The sequence below is a fragment of the Stylophora pistillata genome, chromosome 1, assembly GCF_964205215.1.
Source record: "Stylophora pistillata chromosome 1, jaStyPist1.2, whole genome shotgun sequence".
In the NCBI taxonomy this organism is placed as follows: domain Eukaryota; kingdom Metazoa; phylum Cnidaria; class Anthozoa; order Scleractinia; family Pocilloporidae; genus Stylophora; species Stylophora pistillata.
The window spans coordinates 13,042,317-13,062,852 of NC_142519.1; the positions used below are offsets into that span (position 1 = coordinate 13,042,317).

Consider the following 20,536-nt stretch of genomic DNA (forward strand, 5'->3'; position numbering starts at 1 on the left):
AACGAAGGGTGATAATCACAAATATTTTCTTCCCCGCTCCGTGCTATTGATCACGTGGTCGACTTATCTACAACGGGAAGTCATTTAATCAAAACAAATTTTAAGGATTTTCGTTTCTAACCGTAAATGAGTAAGCTTTGTAACGACCTTAGTGATTTTATAGATATAGTCTTGTTCATTGAGAAACCTTTGCTCTCCATTTATTCCGCCTAGTACACCACATTCAGTTATTCAACAATAATCATTGCGTCGTTGTCTTGAATTGACGTTCACAGACGAAGCCACAAAACATTGTTCTTTCCCTATTTTATCTAGCAAATACCGAAATGTTAAGTGACTTTTGGTTCAGACCAGAGGACATTAAAGTAGAAAATGGCTTCGGGAAGAATTTTACGGTACTTTGTAGTCATGTATTGCTTTGGTTGTTTTGTACAGGAGAGTTGGAAGAAAAAGAGAAACAAATTCAGGAACAGCAGCTCGAAATCGAAACATTAACTACAGACCTTGCGAACGCTGCGGAGAAATTTACCACCGACATTAATCAAGTTGTCGCTCAAGGAGAAGAAATGAGGCGGAAACTACAAAGTAACTTTGACGCCAAAACTGAAGAGTTTGATAGCCTTCAAGAGCAGTTCACGGCTTTAAAGGACGATAATGCGAGAGAGGTTTGTTGGCTAGATTTAGCAACTAAATGCTGTGAGAAATGCGTTTCTGCTATAATGTTTTGTCGCATTTTCTGTTGCAGAAGGAACAGCTACAGGGCGAACTCGCTGAAAAGCGTCAAATCATAGACAAACTGAATGAAGATCTAAGTCAGTTCAGGAATGGAGTGCAGAATAAATCTGATGAAGAAAAGTTATACGAGGAGCTGCAAGCAAACTATGAATTACTGGAGAATGGTAACAACAAACTCCGCCAAGACTTGTATATGACAATGAAAGGGAAGGAAAATTTACGAGTCAAATTGAGAAAGGACTATGATCAGATCTTGTCGTCTTTGAAGCTGGATCTTGAGCAGAGTCGACAGCAAAACCTCGAAAAAGAGAGATTCATTCACAACCAAAGAGTAGAAGTCGAAACTCTTGTTAAAGACAAAGAGTTACTAGTTGCCAAACTCAAAGACACCTTCGGTGTGACCGAGGAAAACACTCAGAGGTCTGAGGACGATCAGACCGATGGGGATGACATTGTGAGCGGCTTAAAGAACGAGATAAACTGGCTTAGGAAAGAATGTCAGGACTGTAGGATGGAAAAAGACAAATTGTATACTAAGTTTCATGAAGTGACAGAGGCGCTAAGAGGAGAACTGGAGAAGTCTTTAAGCGAGAAAGAAAACCTTACCCAAAAAACTGAAGAAACCCTTCATCAAAATAGGGATCTTCAGCAGTCGTTGATTGAAAAGCAGTCGGCGCTTACTAGAGCTAAAATCCAGTTTGAACACATCGGAAAAGGCTGGCGAAATGATCTCGATGTTGCAAGAGCGGAAAAAGAAGAGGCTTTGAGTCAGCTTGGGGAACTTAGAAACCAGGTAAGCTTGAACGTTAATTGATCGAGATGTGGTGGAAGAATTAAGAATTGTGGCTAAACTGAAGATAGTTGAGGGCGCACTTCAACTAGTGAGTGGGTAAACCGAGAGCCATTGGGGCAGTTCAGTGCCAGCTGTTTGCACGTCTCATCTTCGATATCGGGAGAATTATGGCGAGGAGACGGCTGGTAATTAGGACCATGGAGCTATAGTCTTGATATACGAATGAAGGTCAAGTGTAAATTTACTTGAGAAATTAAAAAAGAGATAAGGGGGGGATACGCGCTTGAGCGAACGAATGTGGAAAAATTGAATAATATGACGGGGAGAAAGACAAATACAAGGTGAGGTCGAGGGAGGCAAAGAAGGGAGCAAAGGATTGTGGGCGATAGGTAGGTGTGACAGGAGAAAAAGTTGAAACGAAGACCTGATCACGAGTTAAAGCAAAAGCGCACAACTATTGAAGTTCATTCGCTTAGTTGTATAATTTCTGTTAAGTTTAAAAAGTTCTTTGTCGGTTACTTTTTAACTAGTCGATGTTTTAATAGATTGCCGGTCGAATGAAAAAACGTCCCGTTCAGGAGATGTTTTAAGATGGGGTAAAATGCACAACAGTGTTGACAGTCAAGTAAAGCGTCCGCCTTTTAGAAGTGTTAACAAACTGAAATGATAAATTTGATGAATACCTTCTCATATTTCAGAGTGTCACTATCGATATGCCTGTTGACGAGGAAGGAGCTTTGGAGACCATAGAGCAACTCAGAGTTCGGTACGACACGCTTCTTCTCATTTGCTCTGAGCCGTGGCAAATGTTTCCTCTGACGAGTTTCATTGTTCAAACATTTATGTGACTTCTCACTAAAATTCTGATCATCTTTACCATCTAATTTGCCAAGGAAAATTGTTTTATGTAATTATGACTTTCAACGTGAGTGGGAACTCATTGTTCAGGCTATGTTTTTTTTTTAATCTTTGCGCAGGTTACAAGAAATGGAAGAGTTATACGAGGCTAAATGTCGCGAAGGGGAGGTAAGAGAGCTTTTTCTTTACGGCTTGTCGTGGTTATTGCCATCGTTTCATATCATGGATCATGCTCTGTTTTCTCATATTGTTACATTTTCTCGTTCTTGTCTGAAGGTTTCCCTGCAAATTGAAGAAGTTGGAAGCCCCTCAAAGGAATCTCCTACGAAATACCATTATTCTTCACCGTATGTCAGTAAGTATCTCTGTGCGTCCGTTTATAATCATCGAAGAAAGCCAACTTTAATTCTCCTTGGCTTCAAAATTCCAAGTCCAGGAATTAGTTAGGGTCGCCCGTCCTTTAAGAGCTCATCGTTGCTTGACTAACGAGATTATTTTCCTCGCTTGATTTACAGGTCGCCAATCCCGCTCTTTTACTGGTCAATTAGGACGCTATTTTAAACGAGGGTATGTACTCTGGATCATGATTCCCCTGCGTCTTTGTGCCTTTTAACAGAATTGACAGGGTTGAAGTTCTTGAGTCTAACAAATTCGACAAGAAAAATTTGCCGAAGTTCTTAGATCCAACTGCGTTGAGTTCGAAACTTTCCGGCAGCCAGTTATACGTTATATTGGAATACGAAAAGGAAAAGAAGGGAAAGGCATGAAGTTAACTACTTTTAAGAATCATCTAATGTGCTATTGTAATTGGCGTTATTTTTGTTTCATATGCAGGTCTTCTGTTTCCCTGGGCAGGCCCCGTGGATTCCGCAAGGCAGCCCTTGCCTTGTACTTTGTCGCTCTTCATCTGTTGGCTTTTATGTACATATTCCAAGTATTATTTTAGGATTTAATGTGTAGGCTGTAAGGAGCATTATTACACGGCTTTGGCAGTCAGAGGGCCAATAACTAAAATCAACCAATCAAAATGCTCTATTGCCGGTCAATATTTTCTCAGTATTGGACCGGGCACTGTCCCGAATGGTCCCGAATGATACCGCACTTGTGTCCCTTTGAACTTCAGTCGTATAATAAATCTCTTATTAACCAAGCTTGCTCGGGACCGTACTGGAAGAATATCGGCCCTCGGTCTTTTTTGTACGGACCGAGCTGCGCTCGGTCCGTACTGTCAAGACCTCGGGCCGATATTCTCCCAGTACGGCCCTCGCGCTTGGTTAATAAGATATATTTAAGAGTCGGAATTTAACCTCAGGTCAAAAAAATAGGTGTGTAGTAACATTTTGAGCTCACGGATTCAAGGAGTCTCAGAAACGTAGAACTTGATGATTAAGAAGCCAGATTTGAACTTTGGTGAAAACAGATCTGTAATATGGGTATTTAAACCGCGATTAGATATTTAGATATTCAACTCACAAACAGACATAGCGAATTATCTTTCACGTTTTAGATTAATTATTTTTTAGCTACTACTGTTTCATTTACTTAAGAGTTTGACAAGCTCGCGATACTGAAGAAAATGCGAACTACTAGGTTTACGTTGTCATCGTTATTATCATCAAAATCGTCGTTATCGTCATCATCAGGAGAGTCGACGTAAGGGAGTTTCATTCCAGGATGATTCGGTTGATGCGTTTTTTAAATAGAGGAAATAAAAGAAATCGTCCTCATTGATATCATTTTATTTGCTGTAAGGCCGACGTGAAATGTCTCTCTTCTGACTGCTGGTACAAAGGTGCATTACGTCTTAAAAATAAAATGACAGAAATAATCACTTCTCCAGTGACGCAGGGAATTTGATTTTTCGGTGGACAAAATTAATGTATGTATTAAACGCCTAAGAATAAAACTGTTCAAGTTACTGGTTTTAAGATTGTGATGGAAAGGCGTTGAGATAGATAACTCTACGATTACTCCTTGAGTTTCTGGAGCTCATTTGTTTGTTCAAGTGTGCTCAGAGTGCAATGGAGGCTCTGCGTTGTGAAAAGTAATGTCAGATCGAAAAGTAGTGAATATGATTTTATACACCTATGTATCGCTGTGTTTTTGAAAAGTGAATGTTCAGCCTACTTCTTTACGTCTATTTATCAATTTGCCGTTCTCTGTCGATGTTTGTTTTCCAACTGATTTGTAATTTTCCAAACCAATCGCTTTAAAGTTGTAAAAGTTAACTTGCTTCTGGTTCAGTAACAGTACACTCGCCATGGACATTAGTGAGTTCGTTCGACTGGAAGCTGACAGCGATGTGATGCTTTCCTTTTCTGGCTGCAGTGAACTTGGCAGTGATCTTGGCTTCTTCCTTAGAACCCACAGGGCCCCTATAAAAAGAAATTTTGTTTTAAGTTGACCTATAGGAACCCACACCCCACATGCGGAATGAGGTAATGTAGAAAGTCTAATCAGCAAAGCCGCTTCCTCTGGGAGATAAAGGGTGGCTGCATTGGCAGACTACTTGAGATTCTATTTTTTTATTTATTTGTTTATTGGCAAGGTTCGTTACAATTATTATTCCGTAATGAGCTGCGATTCGAATTTTGGTTGGGGTCATCGCGCTGGCCTCTGTGGGAGAGTTGGCTAACTCCCCTCTTTCTGTCAATGAATATAATGAGTCTAATACTTATCCGGCTGGGTAGCCTGACCAAAATACCGCGGCGACCTGCGATGGACTAGCATTCCCATGTGTGGAATTGCAATCCTGTTAGTCGCCTGAGAATGTGAAAACCAGGATTGACTTTGGTGATAAAGGGGAGTTGGCCCTTGTCTGCAGTCATCATAATTATGGAGATTAAATTCTTACTTATACATTCAAACATGCTATAGGTACCCATGCGCCTTTTCAAATTACAAACGAACATAACTCCTGCTGAAGGGCTGTCACTCACTTGCAGTCGACCACCCGTGACTTGGGTTTCATTCGAGTGGCTTCTAGATGGAATTGTCCCTTTGTTAAGGGTATTGACAAGGGGTTCGTGAATGACACGGTAACTTCGACTTCCTCACCAATCTTTACTTGCGATGACGATGCCTAATTGGAGAAACAAAATAAAATGTATGAAAGTCAACATTAGTCTAAACTACTGTGAGAGAATCCACATTCTCTGATGAAAATGGCATAAGAAATAAAATCAATTAACCCGCAGCCAAATCCTTGCAGTATTGATAACCCACCGTAACCTCCAGCGCGGGCTTGGTGAGCTCTACCACATCCTGAGCAGCAAAGGACTGTCCTGTATCTTCTACGAAACCTTTCACGTACAACTTAATGGTGGCATCCGCTCCTGACTTGGTGATGTAATCTTTGGGTTCAATTTTCAACGCTAAACGTTTCTCTGACAAGAAAAAAGCGAAATGCTCAAGTACACAGTAAAATTACGGGTCGTGGAGACATATTTGCTTCTTCACCACTACACGAGTATAATATCTTTCCTTTTTACAACTAGACTTAATTTCGCCAGCTGACATATGATTGGCGATAGACGAGAACTTGTAGACCATGACTGGCAATTCTAATTCTAACAACACATGTTCTAGTTGTAAGATTTGCCCAAGGGAAAATAAAGGGGACCGTCATTTTCTCTTGACATAGTAAAGCAAAGATTCTGCTTTGACTAAACAGTTCTACCATACGCTCAGGTTACCAAGAGAGAGGAGAGTGAATTCGTAAGCTAGAAACGACGAACAATTTTGTAGCACATTGCTTAATGCCTACGTGGTAACGATATAATTAAATTATAGTTTGCTTGGCGCCGCTCATGGGCTCACGATCTAACATCGCTCACTCAAGCATTATGTAGCTTGCATTTCACCGACATAACAAAACGCTGTCCGATAATAGTACTTGTCAAGAGTTTCCTGTCGCTCAGAGATACATCCAAGCATCCGATCAGTTAAACTGTGGATTTCACTACGTCATTCACTATTAACAAAATAGTTAAACTACTTTGACATCTTCGTATACTTCTACGAGCAATGAAACCTTACCTGCTTTGGAGTTTAACAGGAACTGAAGCTTGTATGTTTTCAGTTTTTTAGCGGGAACACCAGTGTAATGACTCAAGACAGCTGTAAAGTTAACTTTTATATTTCTCGTATTTTCTGACTTGTTTTCCACAACAACGGCGACGTCAAAACTGTTGCCCATGTAAACAGTGTCTCGCACATCTAGACGAAATTCAACATCCTCGCTTTGAGGCTGGTAAATTTCGTGTTCAGTGCGACTGCTAAACTGGAAAGCAAATTTGACAGCATTCCTCTCTTCTTCAGAACCTGTTAAAATGACGTAGGTTTTAAAATTCATCAAATACGCTAGATTGAATTAGGCTGACTGAGGTACTACATGCATACGTGGCCGATAAATCCAGCGGCTGACTTAAATGAATGACTGACCGTATGACTGAGTGATTGACCGAACGACTGATGGACTGACTATTATGGAGTGGAATACTGGACAAAATTGTTATTAGATCGTGTGTGGTGAGGCATTATATCGTACTGCACGGTTACGTAGCCGCAAGTGCTATATCGTACCCGGTATGTTGTCTTATCATAATGGCGATGCCATTATGTCGTACCACATGCTGCTATATCGTGCCCGATAATGCTACATCGTATCCGGTGTGTTGTTGTATCGTAGCAGAGATGCCGTCTCATCGTACCTGATAATGCTATATCGTAGTCGATAATGCTATATCGTACCCGGTGTATTGTTACGTCGTAGCAGTGATGCTGCTTCATAGTACCATATGCTGCTATGTCGTACCCGATAATGCTATATCGTAACCGGTGATGCTTTATCGTACGTCTAACTGGTCAGCGGCTTACGGTGAAATTGGCGCGAAACTGACATCACGTGTTCTAGAATGCGATAGTTCTCAATTTTTATTGGTATTGGACAAGTAGAGATTTTTAGCTTAGATGTGTGTTTCTTTCCTCTAATCTATTGATATGTCAGATCAAGATCTCATAGCAAGAACCACATCTATTTTAAGAAATGCATTACCAGAGCTAGAGGGCACTTTGAGTTCAAATAGGATCAATAATAACGTTGGTGACCTCCACGGTGCAAGTGTCGGCACATCTGCCCTTCGCGAACACGAACGTGCCTCGGATAACTTCAGGTGAGTAAATAATATGTCATTTATGAAGCTTAAGCTGAAGGTTCTTTATTTGTGAAAAAGAAAATCTCTGTAGCCTGGAGAACAGGCGTAATTTTTTTTGCGTGTAAGCCGCTGACCAGTTAGACGTACGATAAAGCATCACCGGTTACGATATAGCATTATCGGGTACGACATAGCAGCATATGGTACGATTAAACGGCATCACTGCTACGACGTAACAATACACCGGGTACGATATAGCATTATCGACTACGATATAGCATTATCAGGTACGATGAGACGGCATCTCTGCTACGATACAACAACACACCGGATGCGATGTAGTATTATCGGGCACGATATAGCAGCATGTGGTAGGACATAATGGCATCGCCATTAAGATAAGACAACATACCGGGTACGATATAGTACTTCCGGCTACATAACCATGCAGTACGATATAATGCCTCACCGCACACGATCTAAAAACAATTTTATCCAGTATTCCACTCCATAGACTACCTTGTTGACTGACTAACCGACATACTGATCAACTGAATCTAGGTATGTTTGTCTGTCTGTGTGTTTACCAAACAGACGGAAAGACAAGACCAACCTTCTGGATATTTATAATTATGGGTAATGTCTTCTCTCTGTTCGGATCCTACAGCCTTCGTGCTAACCGAGTTCCCAATACACTTCTTGTCTACATACGAAGCTTTCATTGAGCCATCAGATTTCTTGACATCCCAGTAAACACGATCGCCATTTACTTCGGCGAACACAAAAGCAGTGTCGTAAGGCAGGTACACCTCTCCTTTTTTAACCGCTTTTAATGACGCAGGACCACAGCGAAAAACACCTGAAACAGATAAATAAATCAGTCTCACGAAAGTGATCACTTTTAAAGCATCCACTTTCGATTAAAGAAGTTATTATATTTCCTTTTGCTGTGGAGAGGGCATGGCAAGGTGGCTCTGAGCCCCGGATTTACAACAAATCTTCCTTTTAAGCACTCATTCGTATCTCTGTTTTGAACATCGCCAACTGATCTGCCCCCCTAATTGGTTGACAGTTAACAAATGGTAAACACCACAGCGTACACTATTGAGTTATGGATGCACGCGGGAGGTTGTTGAGCACGAAAGAAGCGTAATAGTCAAGTAACGATCAATGTAAGAGTCGCGCGAGGTGATGGCCGAGAGGGACTCTAGTTTCTTGAGTGCTTAGCAAACGTCCCAAGTGCCTCCATAAATCAATAGTGTACGCTGTGGTGTTTACCCTTTGTGTTATAACATAACATTGATACATTGTAGCAAAAGAGTTTCTTTTGCATAACTAATCTTACGTGACCAGAAATATCAAGCACGCGGAAACTAGTCTTTGAATTTGCTCACGTCAGCAGCGTACACCCATGGACAAATGGTGAACGATGAATTAACCAATCATAGCTCACGCTTTACCTTGGTTATGTTATAATTTGGGTTCTGATACAACGTTATTTCAAAGGAGATCCTTACGGTTTCTTGAATCAAAACTATCTACGAGGAACCATGACAAAAATTTTTGTATCGTCCAACATGCAAGTAAGGAGCAATATGCAAATGTACGTGCAATCTACTCAATGTACCAGTTTTGAGCTCTCTCAATGAGCTGCATAGACCTGCTCATTTCATCGAAAAGTTATCGGATACTGTTATCTTACGTAAAGCCTTGTAAATAATTCTAAAACAATAGCAGAATTTGACGTCAAAACCGAGCCCAGAGAGAACACGGCATCAAAAGAGTTTAATAACTATGCCCACTACTATTGGAGAAGTCTATAAATAAAAATGTTATGTGTTTTTTTGGAGCGTGGGATAAAGAAACAATTTTCAAAATCTTCCGAATATTTGAATATGGGAATTCCAATTTCGAGGTCGGTTGCCCCATCACTGCAGTACGACATTACAGAGACCGCGTTTAGTTCAGGCATAATCCATGATTATCTGTACATGGCAAGGGTTCCGTACGATGCTAGGATCAACAATTTCGAATTGGGAACCTGGCTTGTTGCTTAGGTCACCGACGGATTCTTTGTAACTCAAAGAATGTGGAGCAATCGACCGACAAAGGTAATGGTAAAGCTTCCTTACTGCTTTACCTCCACTTGTCTCTTGCGGCGTGGCATCATGCACCTGCCATCCATCATGTCCATCTGGTAAATCTGGACGTTTGAACCATGATTCGTTCCACACATGATAGTTCCTGATTTAAAAATAAAGAAAATCGATTTTGAAGAAAGCAATGATCCACCGCCATGAATCCCAGACGAGTGTAGGTGTGTATGACAGATACTACTGAAGGAGGAAATATAATGCATTATTTGCATCGCTACTCAATCATATCTCGGTTTCCATAGCATGAAGCGATTATAAGTTGCATCCCGGATAGGATATTTGCCATTGCAGGTTACCAGGAGCAGTTCGTCAAGCTTCAGTAACAGTTAGCCGCCACCGGCTTTGATTTTGGTATAGAGTTAGATATGGTGAAATTTAACATTGAAGTGTCTAAGAACACTATAGCCTTCAAAACAAGACCGTACTTTGCTGAAACTCTTGGTTACGATAAGGGAGACTCAAATATTCTAGACTGTGGATGCATCATTTTCCCTCAGAATAACCTATACACAGCCATTCGTTCCTGAAAAGGACACACTGCTTTAACAATGTGAATTCAAAAATTTTTTTTCTCCCCCCTATCTACACACGACACCAAAAGCTAAGTTTAAATGGAAGCCGATTACTGAGCACACAACGGTAGGCAGCACATACCACACAGAGTCGTTCATGTGAGGGATGAGATCTCCTTCCTCGTCAAAATGAAAATCAATTGTCATGCTCACATCAGAATCGTGAGCAGAATCAAAATTAGTCACGCTTCGAGTTGGGATTCCTAACGCCCTTAATACTGAAGAAATAAAGCAAACAGAAATATGGTTACTATTGTACCACGTCTGACATCATAGAACACGTTGTGGCTTAATTGAGGCCTGATTGTCGTGGATCTGCTGATCTTAACTTCCAACGCTTAAAGGGGAACTAAAGCCTAAAATTGGTATATTGTTTGCATTCATTTCTAGTTAGCTTTAGAGGAGTAAGATAAAGTGTCGATATTCATTTTCGTTCACTTCTTGTTTATACGAGAAAATTCGATTTGAAGTTGCCTTTTTCCCGCTTTTGGGGCTGTAAGACCATCGGCTCAAAATAGGTCAGCAGCGGTCGTTTATGACGTCAGTGGTGGGGAACCAGCTTAAGAAAAACAACTGTTACTATTTCATTTTCGTAGTTAATCCCCATTACAAGTCACGCAACTTCGATATCTCCATAACCAAACCAAATTTCTGTAGGAAGAGTACGGGTTTATTATCTTTCTTCCCCACAAGTGAGGTAAGAGCGAGCTAAAATGACCGCTGATATCGCTTTTCTGAGCCGCCGTACTACGAAGCCAAAATACCACTTTAATCTATTTTTCCGAGGCGAAGTTGAGCCCAAAGACTGAAGAAAACCCACGAACATTGCTATTTAAACTATACAATTTGAATATATCAACAAAGTTGAAATGGTAAATTGGCCACCGTTATGGTTATAAAAGCTGACGTTTCGAGCGTTAGCCCTTCGTCGGAGCGAATAGAGGAATTGTGGGTTGTGTGTGCTTTTAAAGGCAGAAAATGGAGCTACGTAATTGGTGGGAACATGGCAACTAATTTATCCACTAATTTATTCGTGCTTTTATCGTTGCCATGTTCCCACCAATTACGTAGCTCCATTTTCTGCCTTAAAAGCACACACAACCCACAATTCCTCTATTCGCTCCGACGAAGGGCTAACGCTCGAAACGTCAGCTTTTATAACCGTAACGGTGGCCAATTTACCATTTCAACTTTGTCGATATATTCAAATTATTTCGTTACCCCCGCCGACGCAGCGCCAAACAGTTTCATTGGAAACTATCAGCCTTCATTTATTTAAACTATAAGCTGCAATTTAAAAATGGTTCATTTTTAGGCTTCAGTTCCCCTTTAACATCGAGTTCAAGTTCTCTTTGTTCCCTCGAAGAAATGCTTGTCCAAAAGGATATCCCCCAAGTGTTTATAAGTTTTGTTCGCCGACAGTTGTATATTTAATACTATAAGTGGAGAGGGGAAGTATGGGTCTCACATTTTCTTGCCTATGGCAGTCATGACCTGGATCAATAACAGCCCCCAACCACCCGGCCCACTTCATTTCGGAGACAAGTTTAGTTCTTGGTTTTTCTCGCGAAGAGATCGGACGAGTTCTAGCGTAATTCTAGGAAACATACTGAAGTATCTTTCATATATCGCTGTAACATTCTCTTACATGCTGTCACTAGTCCAGAGAACACCCAGCACTGTCCGTACCGTACAACCTTTTTGGTCATCCAGAACTCTTCGAGAATTGCAGTGCTTCCAGTCCAGGCCAGTGGTGGTGTTGTTCCTTCAGGGAATGTATTGGACCAACGTCCTGACAAAATCCCACCGTCCTTATCGTTTGAGTTGGCCTAAGGAAGACATCACATTATCTAATTAAATGTTTTTAAGTTCTCTTCTTTTGCAACATTTTATCAAAAAGAAGATTCGTTGTACGACATCGGAGGTTATTGCGCAATTTCTATTAAAGAAGAGACACAGATGCGAGATTGAGTAGTTTCTCAAGATTATTGAAGGTTTCAGATAGAAACCGACCCGTCGTAATCACTCTTAATTCAAGCAAGGTGAGATTGTTTTATTCTGCCTGTTAGATACTTTAAAACGGATGTGAAATTAACTATGTCGCCATCATGTAAGCAGTATATTTTGGAGAGGGAAAAGAATAAATATCATGAATGATCCTAGAGTCCTTTTCCCAGAATGGGACTCTCTTTTAAGAGGACAGGGGCTATTTCCAAAATTGGTAAATTAGGCCCCACTTATGACGAAGAGCATGTTCGTCTCTTTCATGTTCTTTAACGATTACAATGATTTCATAGTGCATGTAATGGTTTACTAAGTATTAAAGGCGTGTACTATGGCAAGTATTTTTTCTCACCATTGCTGATATGGTACGCACAACATGGACTGGACTGGATAGCGCGATACAGGAAAGTTCAGCTTCATCCAACAGCCATAGCGCACAGTTTAAGGCAACATCCTCAAACTAAAAAAGAATGAAAAACGTATGTCACTAAATAACATACCAGGCAATAATCAACTAAGAGTCAGAGTTATCGGCAATAGCAGTTACTTTTTCAATAGCTGGACGCCCAGGGCATCCATTTACAATAGCTTTTGTTAAAGGGTTTGCCCTGATAATATATGTTATTATCATTATTACTATTATGGATGTTTTTTTTTACTTTTTATTTTCAAAGAAGATTTTCCATGATATTTCTCTTGAGTTAGGTTGAACTCGGAAATAGTTAAGGATAGGATTAGGAAGTAACAGAATGTAATCAATTAGAATGTAATCATTAGAATGAAATAATTCTGTGAAATGAGACCTACGACAGATTTTATTATAATTGAGCTTATACTATATTGTAGGAATCGAATTTTAGCGAATGGATAATAATAATAATAAAGATTTAGGTTGTAAAAATTATCATTATCATAATAATAATAATAATTATTATATTATTATTATTATTATTATTATTATTATCATTACTATGATTACATTACTTTTTCAAACAATTGAGCCAGGTTACAAATCTCACCAACCACGTGCCTTAGACTTAATTATTTAGGCTTCCTCTTATGATACCTGCGTTGTGGGATGGGTAAAATCTAATATTGATTCTTACCTGCCCGAATGCCCAAGGAATTTTTTCTAACTGCCCTGAAACCCCTCTCCATATGTAACCAAAATCCTCCATGACATATTCATTACGGTGTTCATTATTTTCCATGTAGACTGTATCGTCTAGCATAAGAGAAAGAATGTCAAATTTACGTATGATGCACGATCCTCGCGGTAGAGAGCAATAGCGAAAATCAGACCTGAAAAAAATCAGGCCTGTACGGGATTCGAACCATTGACCTCTGCGGTACTAGTGCAGCGCTCTACCAATTGAGCTAACAAGCCAACTGGGAGCAGGCCGTTAAGTTGATTCGTAATAAAACCGTGATGATAAATCAGACACGATGAATATATGAACTTCATATATTCATCGTAAATGTCAAATTTGGTGTCCAGTGGAGTCTAATCCAAAACTCAAACGGTTGCAAAGACCATACGAACATAATGTTCTTGAAAAAGCCAGATATTCTAAAAGAATTTATATATATGTGGGACATTTACGGAGGGGTTCCTCGTGAACTTATATCCGTTCCAAAAATAACCATTTGATTTGATAAACATGCACAAAACGTACCGCCGGGAATCGATCGTTCTGTCCTTGTACCTTTGCATCCTGGGAGCAGTTTTAGCTGCGAAACTTATTATCCTTCTATCAAATGTAATGAGCAGAAATTTACCTAAAACATGCACAAGCTAGTTGCTTCATTAAGGGTGAGTTGCAAGTGTGGGTTTCTAACATTGACGTTCGTCGAAACAAGTTTCCTTTGAGTAGGAGTAATACTCGGGACGTGTTCGGGAGCCGAAGCACTAAAATAGAGTTAATTAACCCTTTAAACCTCAAGGTTGACCAGCAACTAATTTATCCTTACAGTAATACTGCTGTATCATTCATTAGAATGATGCGAATAAAGGGAAATGATCGTCAAACGAATTCTCCTTGTCAGTATAAATAGAAATGCATAGAGAATGGTAGGGAGAATATGGACTCTAATGTTAGGGTGTAAAGGGTTTATCACTTCACATGACGCTAGAAAGTAAAAAAAAAAAGAAAAATCACCCGAACACCAAGGATTGAAGAGCACGCAAATCTGCTCCTCAACTTTGTGTCGAAACAGGGAGTCATTTTCAGATGAAGCTGTGCTGTTTGTTTCGATAAGTACGTCGTATCGACCAATGATGGCTTTCGTTGATGACATGATTGACAGTTGGACTGTGTTTCCACTGGCTTTCTTGATCTGCATTGCCCACTGGTTTGGGGTGAAGCTGGCTCGAATTGACACCCGAATAGTCGATCCTTTGCTTTCTTGGGGTCTTTTTCCTGAAGAGGCACACATAACGTGAAACAGCTACATTAATGATAAACAGCTTTATCAATTGAAAATAAATTATATTATTTCTCGAAAGAGGGTAAACACCATCGTCAATCAAATCTTTTAGAAGCATTTCAGTGTGATCAGTCAAACGGACGGAAGAATACACACATTAAAAATAATTCACCTGTGACAAACTGTACAACTATGACGTCAACGTCCGGATGATACTCTCTGTTAAACGTTACAGTGACGTCAAAATCCTGTCCTCGTCTGACTATCAGTTGCGGTATCTCATAGTCCTCGGTCTTGTGAGCCGCTCTGTTTTCTTCGTGGTGAAAATTAACTGTCACGGGCTTTAACTGAGAGTCCGGATCTGTCAGAAAAAATAGCAGCGGAGAAGTTTGGAGGCTGCAGAGTCAAGCGATGAGAAATTAGAATTTTAAACTTCTGAACCGGGAAAGATCGTGACTATTTTTGAATCACAACTATGCTCTGATAGATTTCTTCGTCCGTAGATATGCTCTCACGTATCACCCCGCTACTGGTATTTCATCCATGCTGTTCGACAAAAGACCAATTTTACCCGTTTCCATTCAATCCTGCGACTAAGGAGTCTAACAATTAACAATGCAACTTTTTAGGTTCGCTTGGCGATAGAAATTCATCAAAACATCAGGAAGGGTCATTACAAGACTTAGTCCAACTGCGAACTAATATAAATCCTTAAATTACTGAATAGGGAAACCTCTCGATCCACAGTCCTGTACCTTCCTTGTCATTCCCCGCGTCAATCCTCAAGGCATCATTTCTTTCTCGGAAATCTCTATCGGTTATGAGATTAATCCGACCGTCCAGTCCCTCTCCCAGACTCGACCGGGCGCGGCTGTTTGAATCCGCCGACCTGGCGCAGCTGTTTGAATCCGATCTATTACATCCAAATTGAAGTAAAAACGAAATAAATTATTAGAAGTAATGGTACATGATTACGTTAACAGCATTATGCTTTAACCAGCCTCCTAAATAACGCCGTGCTCGTGACAAGGAACTTCATAAATTGTTTCAAAGCAACCCCAGTTTTTTTAAATTGACAGTCAACGGGATGTACCATGAAATACATCATTTATTTAATACTTCTTATTCTAACACACACACATATAAAAAACATTAAGTTTGAAGCCAAATGAGCAAGCTTCCCGCAACTTAATATTAAGTCCTCATCATGTACAACTATTTTAAATCAGATGAATAAAGGCTGATAGTTTCGAAAGAAACTGTTTGGGGCTGCGTCGGTGGGAGTAACGAAATAATTTGGATATATCAACAAAGTTGAAATGGTAAATTGGCCACCGTAATGATTACAAAAGCTGACGTTTCGAGCGTTAGCCCTTCGTCGGAGCGAATAGAGGAATTGTGGGTTGTGTGTGCTTTTAAAGGCAGAAAATGGAGCTACGTTATTGGTGGGAGCATGGCAACGAGAAAAACATGAATAATCATTACGGTGGCCAATTTACCATTTCAACTTTGTTGATATATCCAAATTATTTTAAATCAGGCTAGTCACCATAAAGCCTGTCTTTCTCCAATGCGAAACCAGCCGTTTTAACAATGCAATCAAATAAAAAAAAATGTCGCCCAATTAACGAAAGCTACTAATATTAAGCAGAAATTACTCCATGGGCTGCAATACATTTGACGGGAGTCCATTTTGTTCGTTTCTGTCCAAAGAAAGGTAAAGAAGATATTATGATGAAAGAGGAGTTGACTACAAAATACTATTGGTATTCACATTGTTTCACATCAACAATTTGTTACGTTAGAAGCACATTCTCCGACTAAAAGCCCTTCTTAAAGGTGATCCTGTTTAGGAAATGGCTAATGTTCAACTCGTTGTCTTCAACTTTCTTTGTTTCATTTAATTTATATCATGGTTCAAATCATGTGCCCATTTCCTCGAGTTCAGGTTTCGACCATCAAGGGGATCGGGGGCTTATTTCCTAAAGTGCGGCTTGTTATCGCGCCAAATATAACTGGTGGTTACATATGTCTTATTAGACGTTTTGTTGTGTAGTATCGCTGAGTATTTTTACGAATTGTGCCGTATTTTGACGAGCCCGTAGGGCGAGTCAAAATACAAATAACGAGTAAAAATACTCAGTGATACTACACAACAAAACGACTAATAAGTTTTTTATCATCCAACACGCCAATTTGTTATTTCAGTGCGGGCGACTTTCACGGAAATTTATTTTCGAGGAGCGCGTGACAGAAGTATACGAAGCGGGAAGGAATTGGCGCGTTGTCATGTTGCTGTTTCTTTAATAAATGAAGAAATTTCTTGTTTGTTTAACTGTTTTTCTTCGTTCAATTCATGTAATAAACTTGAATCTATATTTGCCAGCCATTCCGACTCCTCGTTGTCGGAAATATGATTCAAATTGTCCACCATTTCGTTTTTCGTAACTTCAATCTAATTCCTTGCTTGCGCGATGCGAGAAAACCTGTCTAACCGGTTCTCTGGAGTACAAATGCCGCGTGATATTTGTACGCATCTTGGGCGTTATTTGTACTCTACGGAGTGTAGTTGGATAATAAAAAGAACTACTTAGCGTTGTAAAGTTTCACTTATTAACAACCACACCAACAACAGCAAATTCTAAACATAGCAGATGCTACTAATACTCGGCTAAAATTCGACCGTGTGCCATGCCAGTGATTGTCCGGGTGATGGTCACGTGGTATTCATGTAACGTTGTCAATGACCAACGACACAGCGGTCAACCACCTGTGTATGTGTGAACGTTGTATAAGCTAGGTGGCCTGCTTTCAGGCCGTCAGAACCAAGTTGTCTTGCAAGAGATATCGTCAAACAATCACAATAGCGAGCATGTCGAGGTGCTTGAATATCATATAACTTTTTTCGTTAAAGCTTAATTAAAACAAAATGGTAAATCAGAGGAAACTTGTCATTAAAAGAGCTTTGTATACGGAAAGTCTTAAATTTTCCTGTTTCCTCTTGTTTTTGCCTTTCCTAAATTTCAGTTTTATTTTACAATTTTGCGAGATAATGTTTGTTTCCTACGTTTTCTTTTGTAGTAGTGCGCGGGAACTTGCGCACGACCTACCAAAATTGATCTCCTAGCGCATACCCCACGCTTGACCACTGTGTCATGATAGATTAACTTAGAACCAAAGTCCTCAGCAAACATGTTCCCGATTATCAACACTCTTAAAAGTACTTATTTACGACATTAACAAACGCAAAGAACACCGCCGAAAAGGATGAAATAATAATTATAATGATAAAAATAATCAGTGGCAACAGACGAACGCTACTTAGATCTGACAGCTAGCGAAGAACATCGCGACAAAACTGACCAATCAGTTTTTACGAACAAAACTTACCAATCAGTTTTTACGAACAAAACTGACCAATCAGTTTTTACGAACAAAACTGACCAATCAGTTTTTACGAGCAAAACTTGTAAAGACGTAGTTCAATCGACGAAAAAAGTTTTTCGCTTTTCTTTCGAGTATATTTTTTCAGTATCTGTCAGCATTCCTTTCCAGAATCACCCTCACTCAAGGGATCCCTTTATTACGCGATCAGGTTTTACCTCTAGGTTCAAACAAACTGTAAAGTGTACTACCTTGAATTGTGGGCTCCTTCAGGCTCAACTCTTTTTCCTCGCCTCTTCCTGTTTTGTAAGTGAATCAGATCAGAAGGATGTAAACTTGAGTAAAAAAAATCATTTTGAACCTTTTTAACGCTAAAAGTAAGTTAACTACTGATTTGAAAGTAACTTCAGTGTATAAGTAGAAAAAGTGATTATTTTCCTATTTGGCTTGTAAAGAGGTGTTACAAAACCCGCAAACAACGCAAAAAAAAAATTAATCCTAAGAAGAGCAAGACACACCACTCGCTACTGCAATAACATCACACTTGACTAACCGCCAAAACCGCTCACCCAGAACAAACCAAGACCCTAATCAACATTTTCAGTCCTTGTCAACTATTCTCGCAACAGGGCAAAGTCAAATAACCTAACTTCGCAGAACTCGCTTTTTTCCAATACAGTCTGGTAGGATCGGTGGAGTGCCTTGGCTTGAAATGAAAAGTATGAAAATTATTGTTATCTGAATGATGATCATAATCATCATTATAGTTATTTCATTATCGTAACTTTCGTCCGGGCGTTCGGCCGAGGAACCATCCAACGTTTTTTATCTCGCTTCAGATGCAGCTTTTTTGCACCTAAAAAAAATCGGGAGGTGGAGGCCTAAGGAAATATTTTTATTAACAATCCTATTGAGAACTAAAGATTGAGCATGCACTGCTACTTGAACCCGCTGTATGACACTTGCAATACAATTATCTGATTATTTATTCATTTATCTAACTCATGTGGGCTCGACCTTTCCTAGAGTTTCCTTTGCAAACTTCCAAGGAATTTCTGTTGACAATAATTCTAAATAAGGACTGAATTTTTCAGATTTGAAGTCCCTGAGCTATCCATAATTAACTTTCTATGTTGAATCTTCCTAAACAGAACCGTGCTCCAAAGGCGACTAACGGTGAATACAAATGAATCTAGTACAAAAGTGCGTCTTAGGAATTAAAACTAACGACCAAATTAAAGATGTGAGCCATACTAACTCGCAGACTTGTAAGAGATATATCAGCAACAATCACGGCTGAATTAAATGTCACACAAATTTCCATCTAAATAGGAGAGCTATTCTTCGACCATTTAGTTGAAAGACAACTCTCAGATAAGTTTTTACGGTATTATAATGCTGTTACAAGAAACCTGTTACAGCGAAGGAACATGTCTCACATTGGGTTGCAGGAATCTGTCTACCCATCATTTACCCTGAGTTAAAAAATATCGCCATATGCACGAACAAAAAAGGCAAAATTAATGGGAAAAAAATGAAAAATCCAAACTGTTTACGTCGCTTACGATTCGAACTAGTCATCACTCGTTTGCCGGTTCATTGCCTTAATTAACGAAGGCAAGATAATCAATGACTAGCTTTAAAAACTCCCAATTTGAATCCCAAAAGCACTTGTCAGTTCATGAACAGATTTTCAAGTCCAGGTGTAGTTTTGTAGTTCATTGAATTCCAGTGACAGCGGGAAAAAGTATAAAAATGATTGAGTTCAAACGATGCGTCCTGCATGCAAATTTTTTTGTCAGTAAGATGTTGCTAAGTTCTGCTAAATGTAAATAAACAATCCATCTGATTAAAACTCAAACGTTATCTTTCGCTAATTTTGATAAAATTACTGCATTTATTCCTTCTTTCAAGTTATTCCTTAATAGCCACCAAAGCGGTATGCTTGATTTTCGGCTCTTCTTAACTGGGAGAATCAAACCCAGCTCTCGAGTCAAACACATTGTTATCACAACACAAAAGGGGATTTCATAGTAATCGAAGTACATTCATTTGATTTTGCAAACATATTTGACAATAATCGCGAGTATGAACCTTCGAAAGCTTTATCCATGAATTTTGATTTAAGATGGATTACTAGAAATAGCGCAAAAGATTGCCAATTCAATCATCTGTCTCGAAAAATTAAAAATGAAAGTGGTACGGAAAAGCTTACTTACCTACGCCGAAAACAACCGGCTTGTTCTTCAGCTGGTTGAGCCATTTAAGACGTTTTTTTTCTTTTCTATAGCGTTCTTTTTTGTAGACAAATGAAGACTTTGGTGTAGTTCTGTTGTCACGCAAATCTGACTAGGTAAACATCTGCCAAGAGTTAGCCACAATACAGATTTTTATGGTTCATCGATTAACTCGCATTTGTGGTTAAATGTTTTCTTCAGTAAAATCGAGTCT

The 20,536-nt window shown here is 39.5% G+C and overlaps 2 protein-coding genes across 4 annotated transcripts in view; one reads left to right on the forward strand and one right to left on the reverse strand.

Annotated features, from left to right (window-relative positions):
* The window catches only part of LOC111343580 (uncharacterized), a 36,763-nt gene extending 32,454 nt beyond the window's left edge, over positions 1 to 4,309 (forward strand). For all 3 annotated transcript variants that reach the window (XM_022950764.2, XM_022950766.2, XM_022950765.2), the window contains 7 exons: positions 436 to 665; positions 746 to 1,528; positions 2,227 to 2,294; positions 2,506 to 2,554; positions 2,663 to 2,741; positions 2,902 to 2,953; positions 3,221 to 4,309. In XM_022950764.2, coding sequence (XP_022806499.2) covers positions 436 to 665; positions 746 to 1,528; positions 2,227 to 2,294; positions 2,506 to 2,554; positions 2,663 to 2,741; positions 2,902 to 2,953; positions 3,221 to 3,332 — 1,373 coding nt within the window. In that variant the 3' untranslated portion in view covers positions 3,333 to 4,309. The remainder of the gene's footprint in view (positions 1 to 435; positions 666 to 745; positions 1,529 to 2,226; positions 2,295 to 2,505; positions 2,555 to 2,662; positions 2,742 to 2,901; positions 2,954 to 3,220) is intronic.
* Positions 4,110 to 20,531, reverse strand: LOC111343574 (protein-glutamine gamma-glutamyltransferase K). Its single transcript, XM_022950756.2, has 15 exons — positions 20,305 to 20,531; positions 18,337 to 18,384; positions 15,457 to 15,614; positions 14,874 to 15,062; positions 14,434 to 14,694; positions 13,381 to 13,499; positions 12,627 to 12,734; positions 11,919 to 12,099; positions 10,353 to 10,488; positions 9,683 to 9,786; positions 8,156 to 8,401; positions 6,425 to 6,709; positions 5,612 to 5,772; positions 5,326 to 5,468; positions 4,110 to 4,761 (listed from the first exon to the last, which is right to left on the reverse strand). Exons 1-15 carry the CDS (start codon positions 20,346 to 20,348, stop codon positions 4,611 to 4,613), a joined length of 2,334 nt encoding a protein of 777 aa, XP_022806491.2. The 5' UTR covers positions 20,349 to 20,531; the 3' UTR covers positions 4,110 to 4,610.
* Between the last annotated feature and the right edge of the window lie 5 nt (positions 20,532 to 20,536).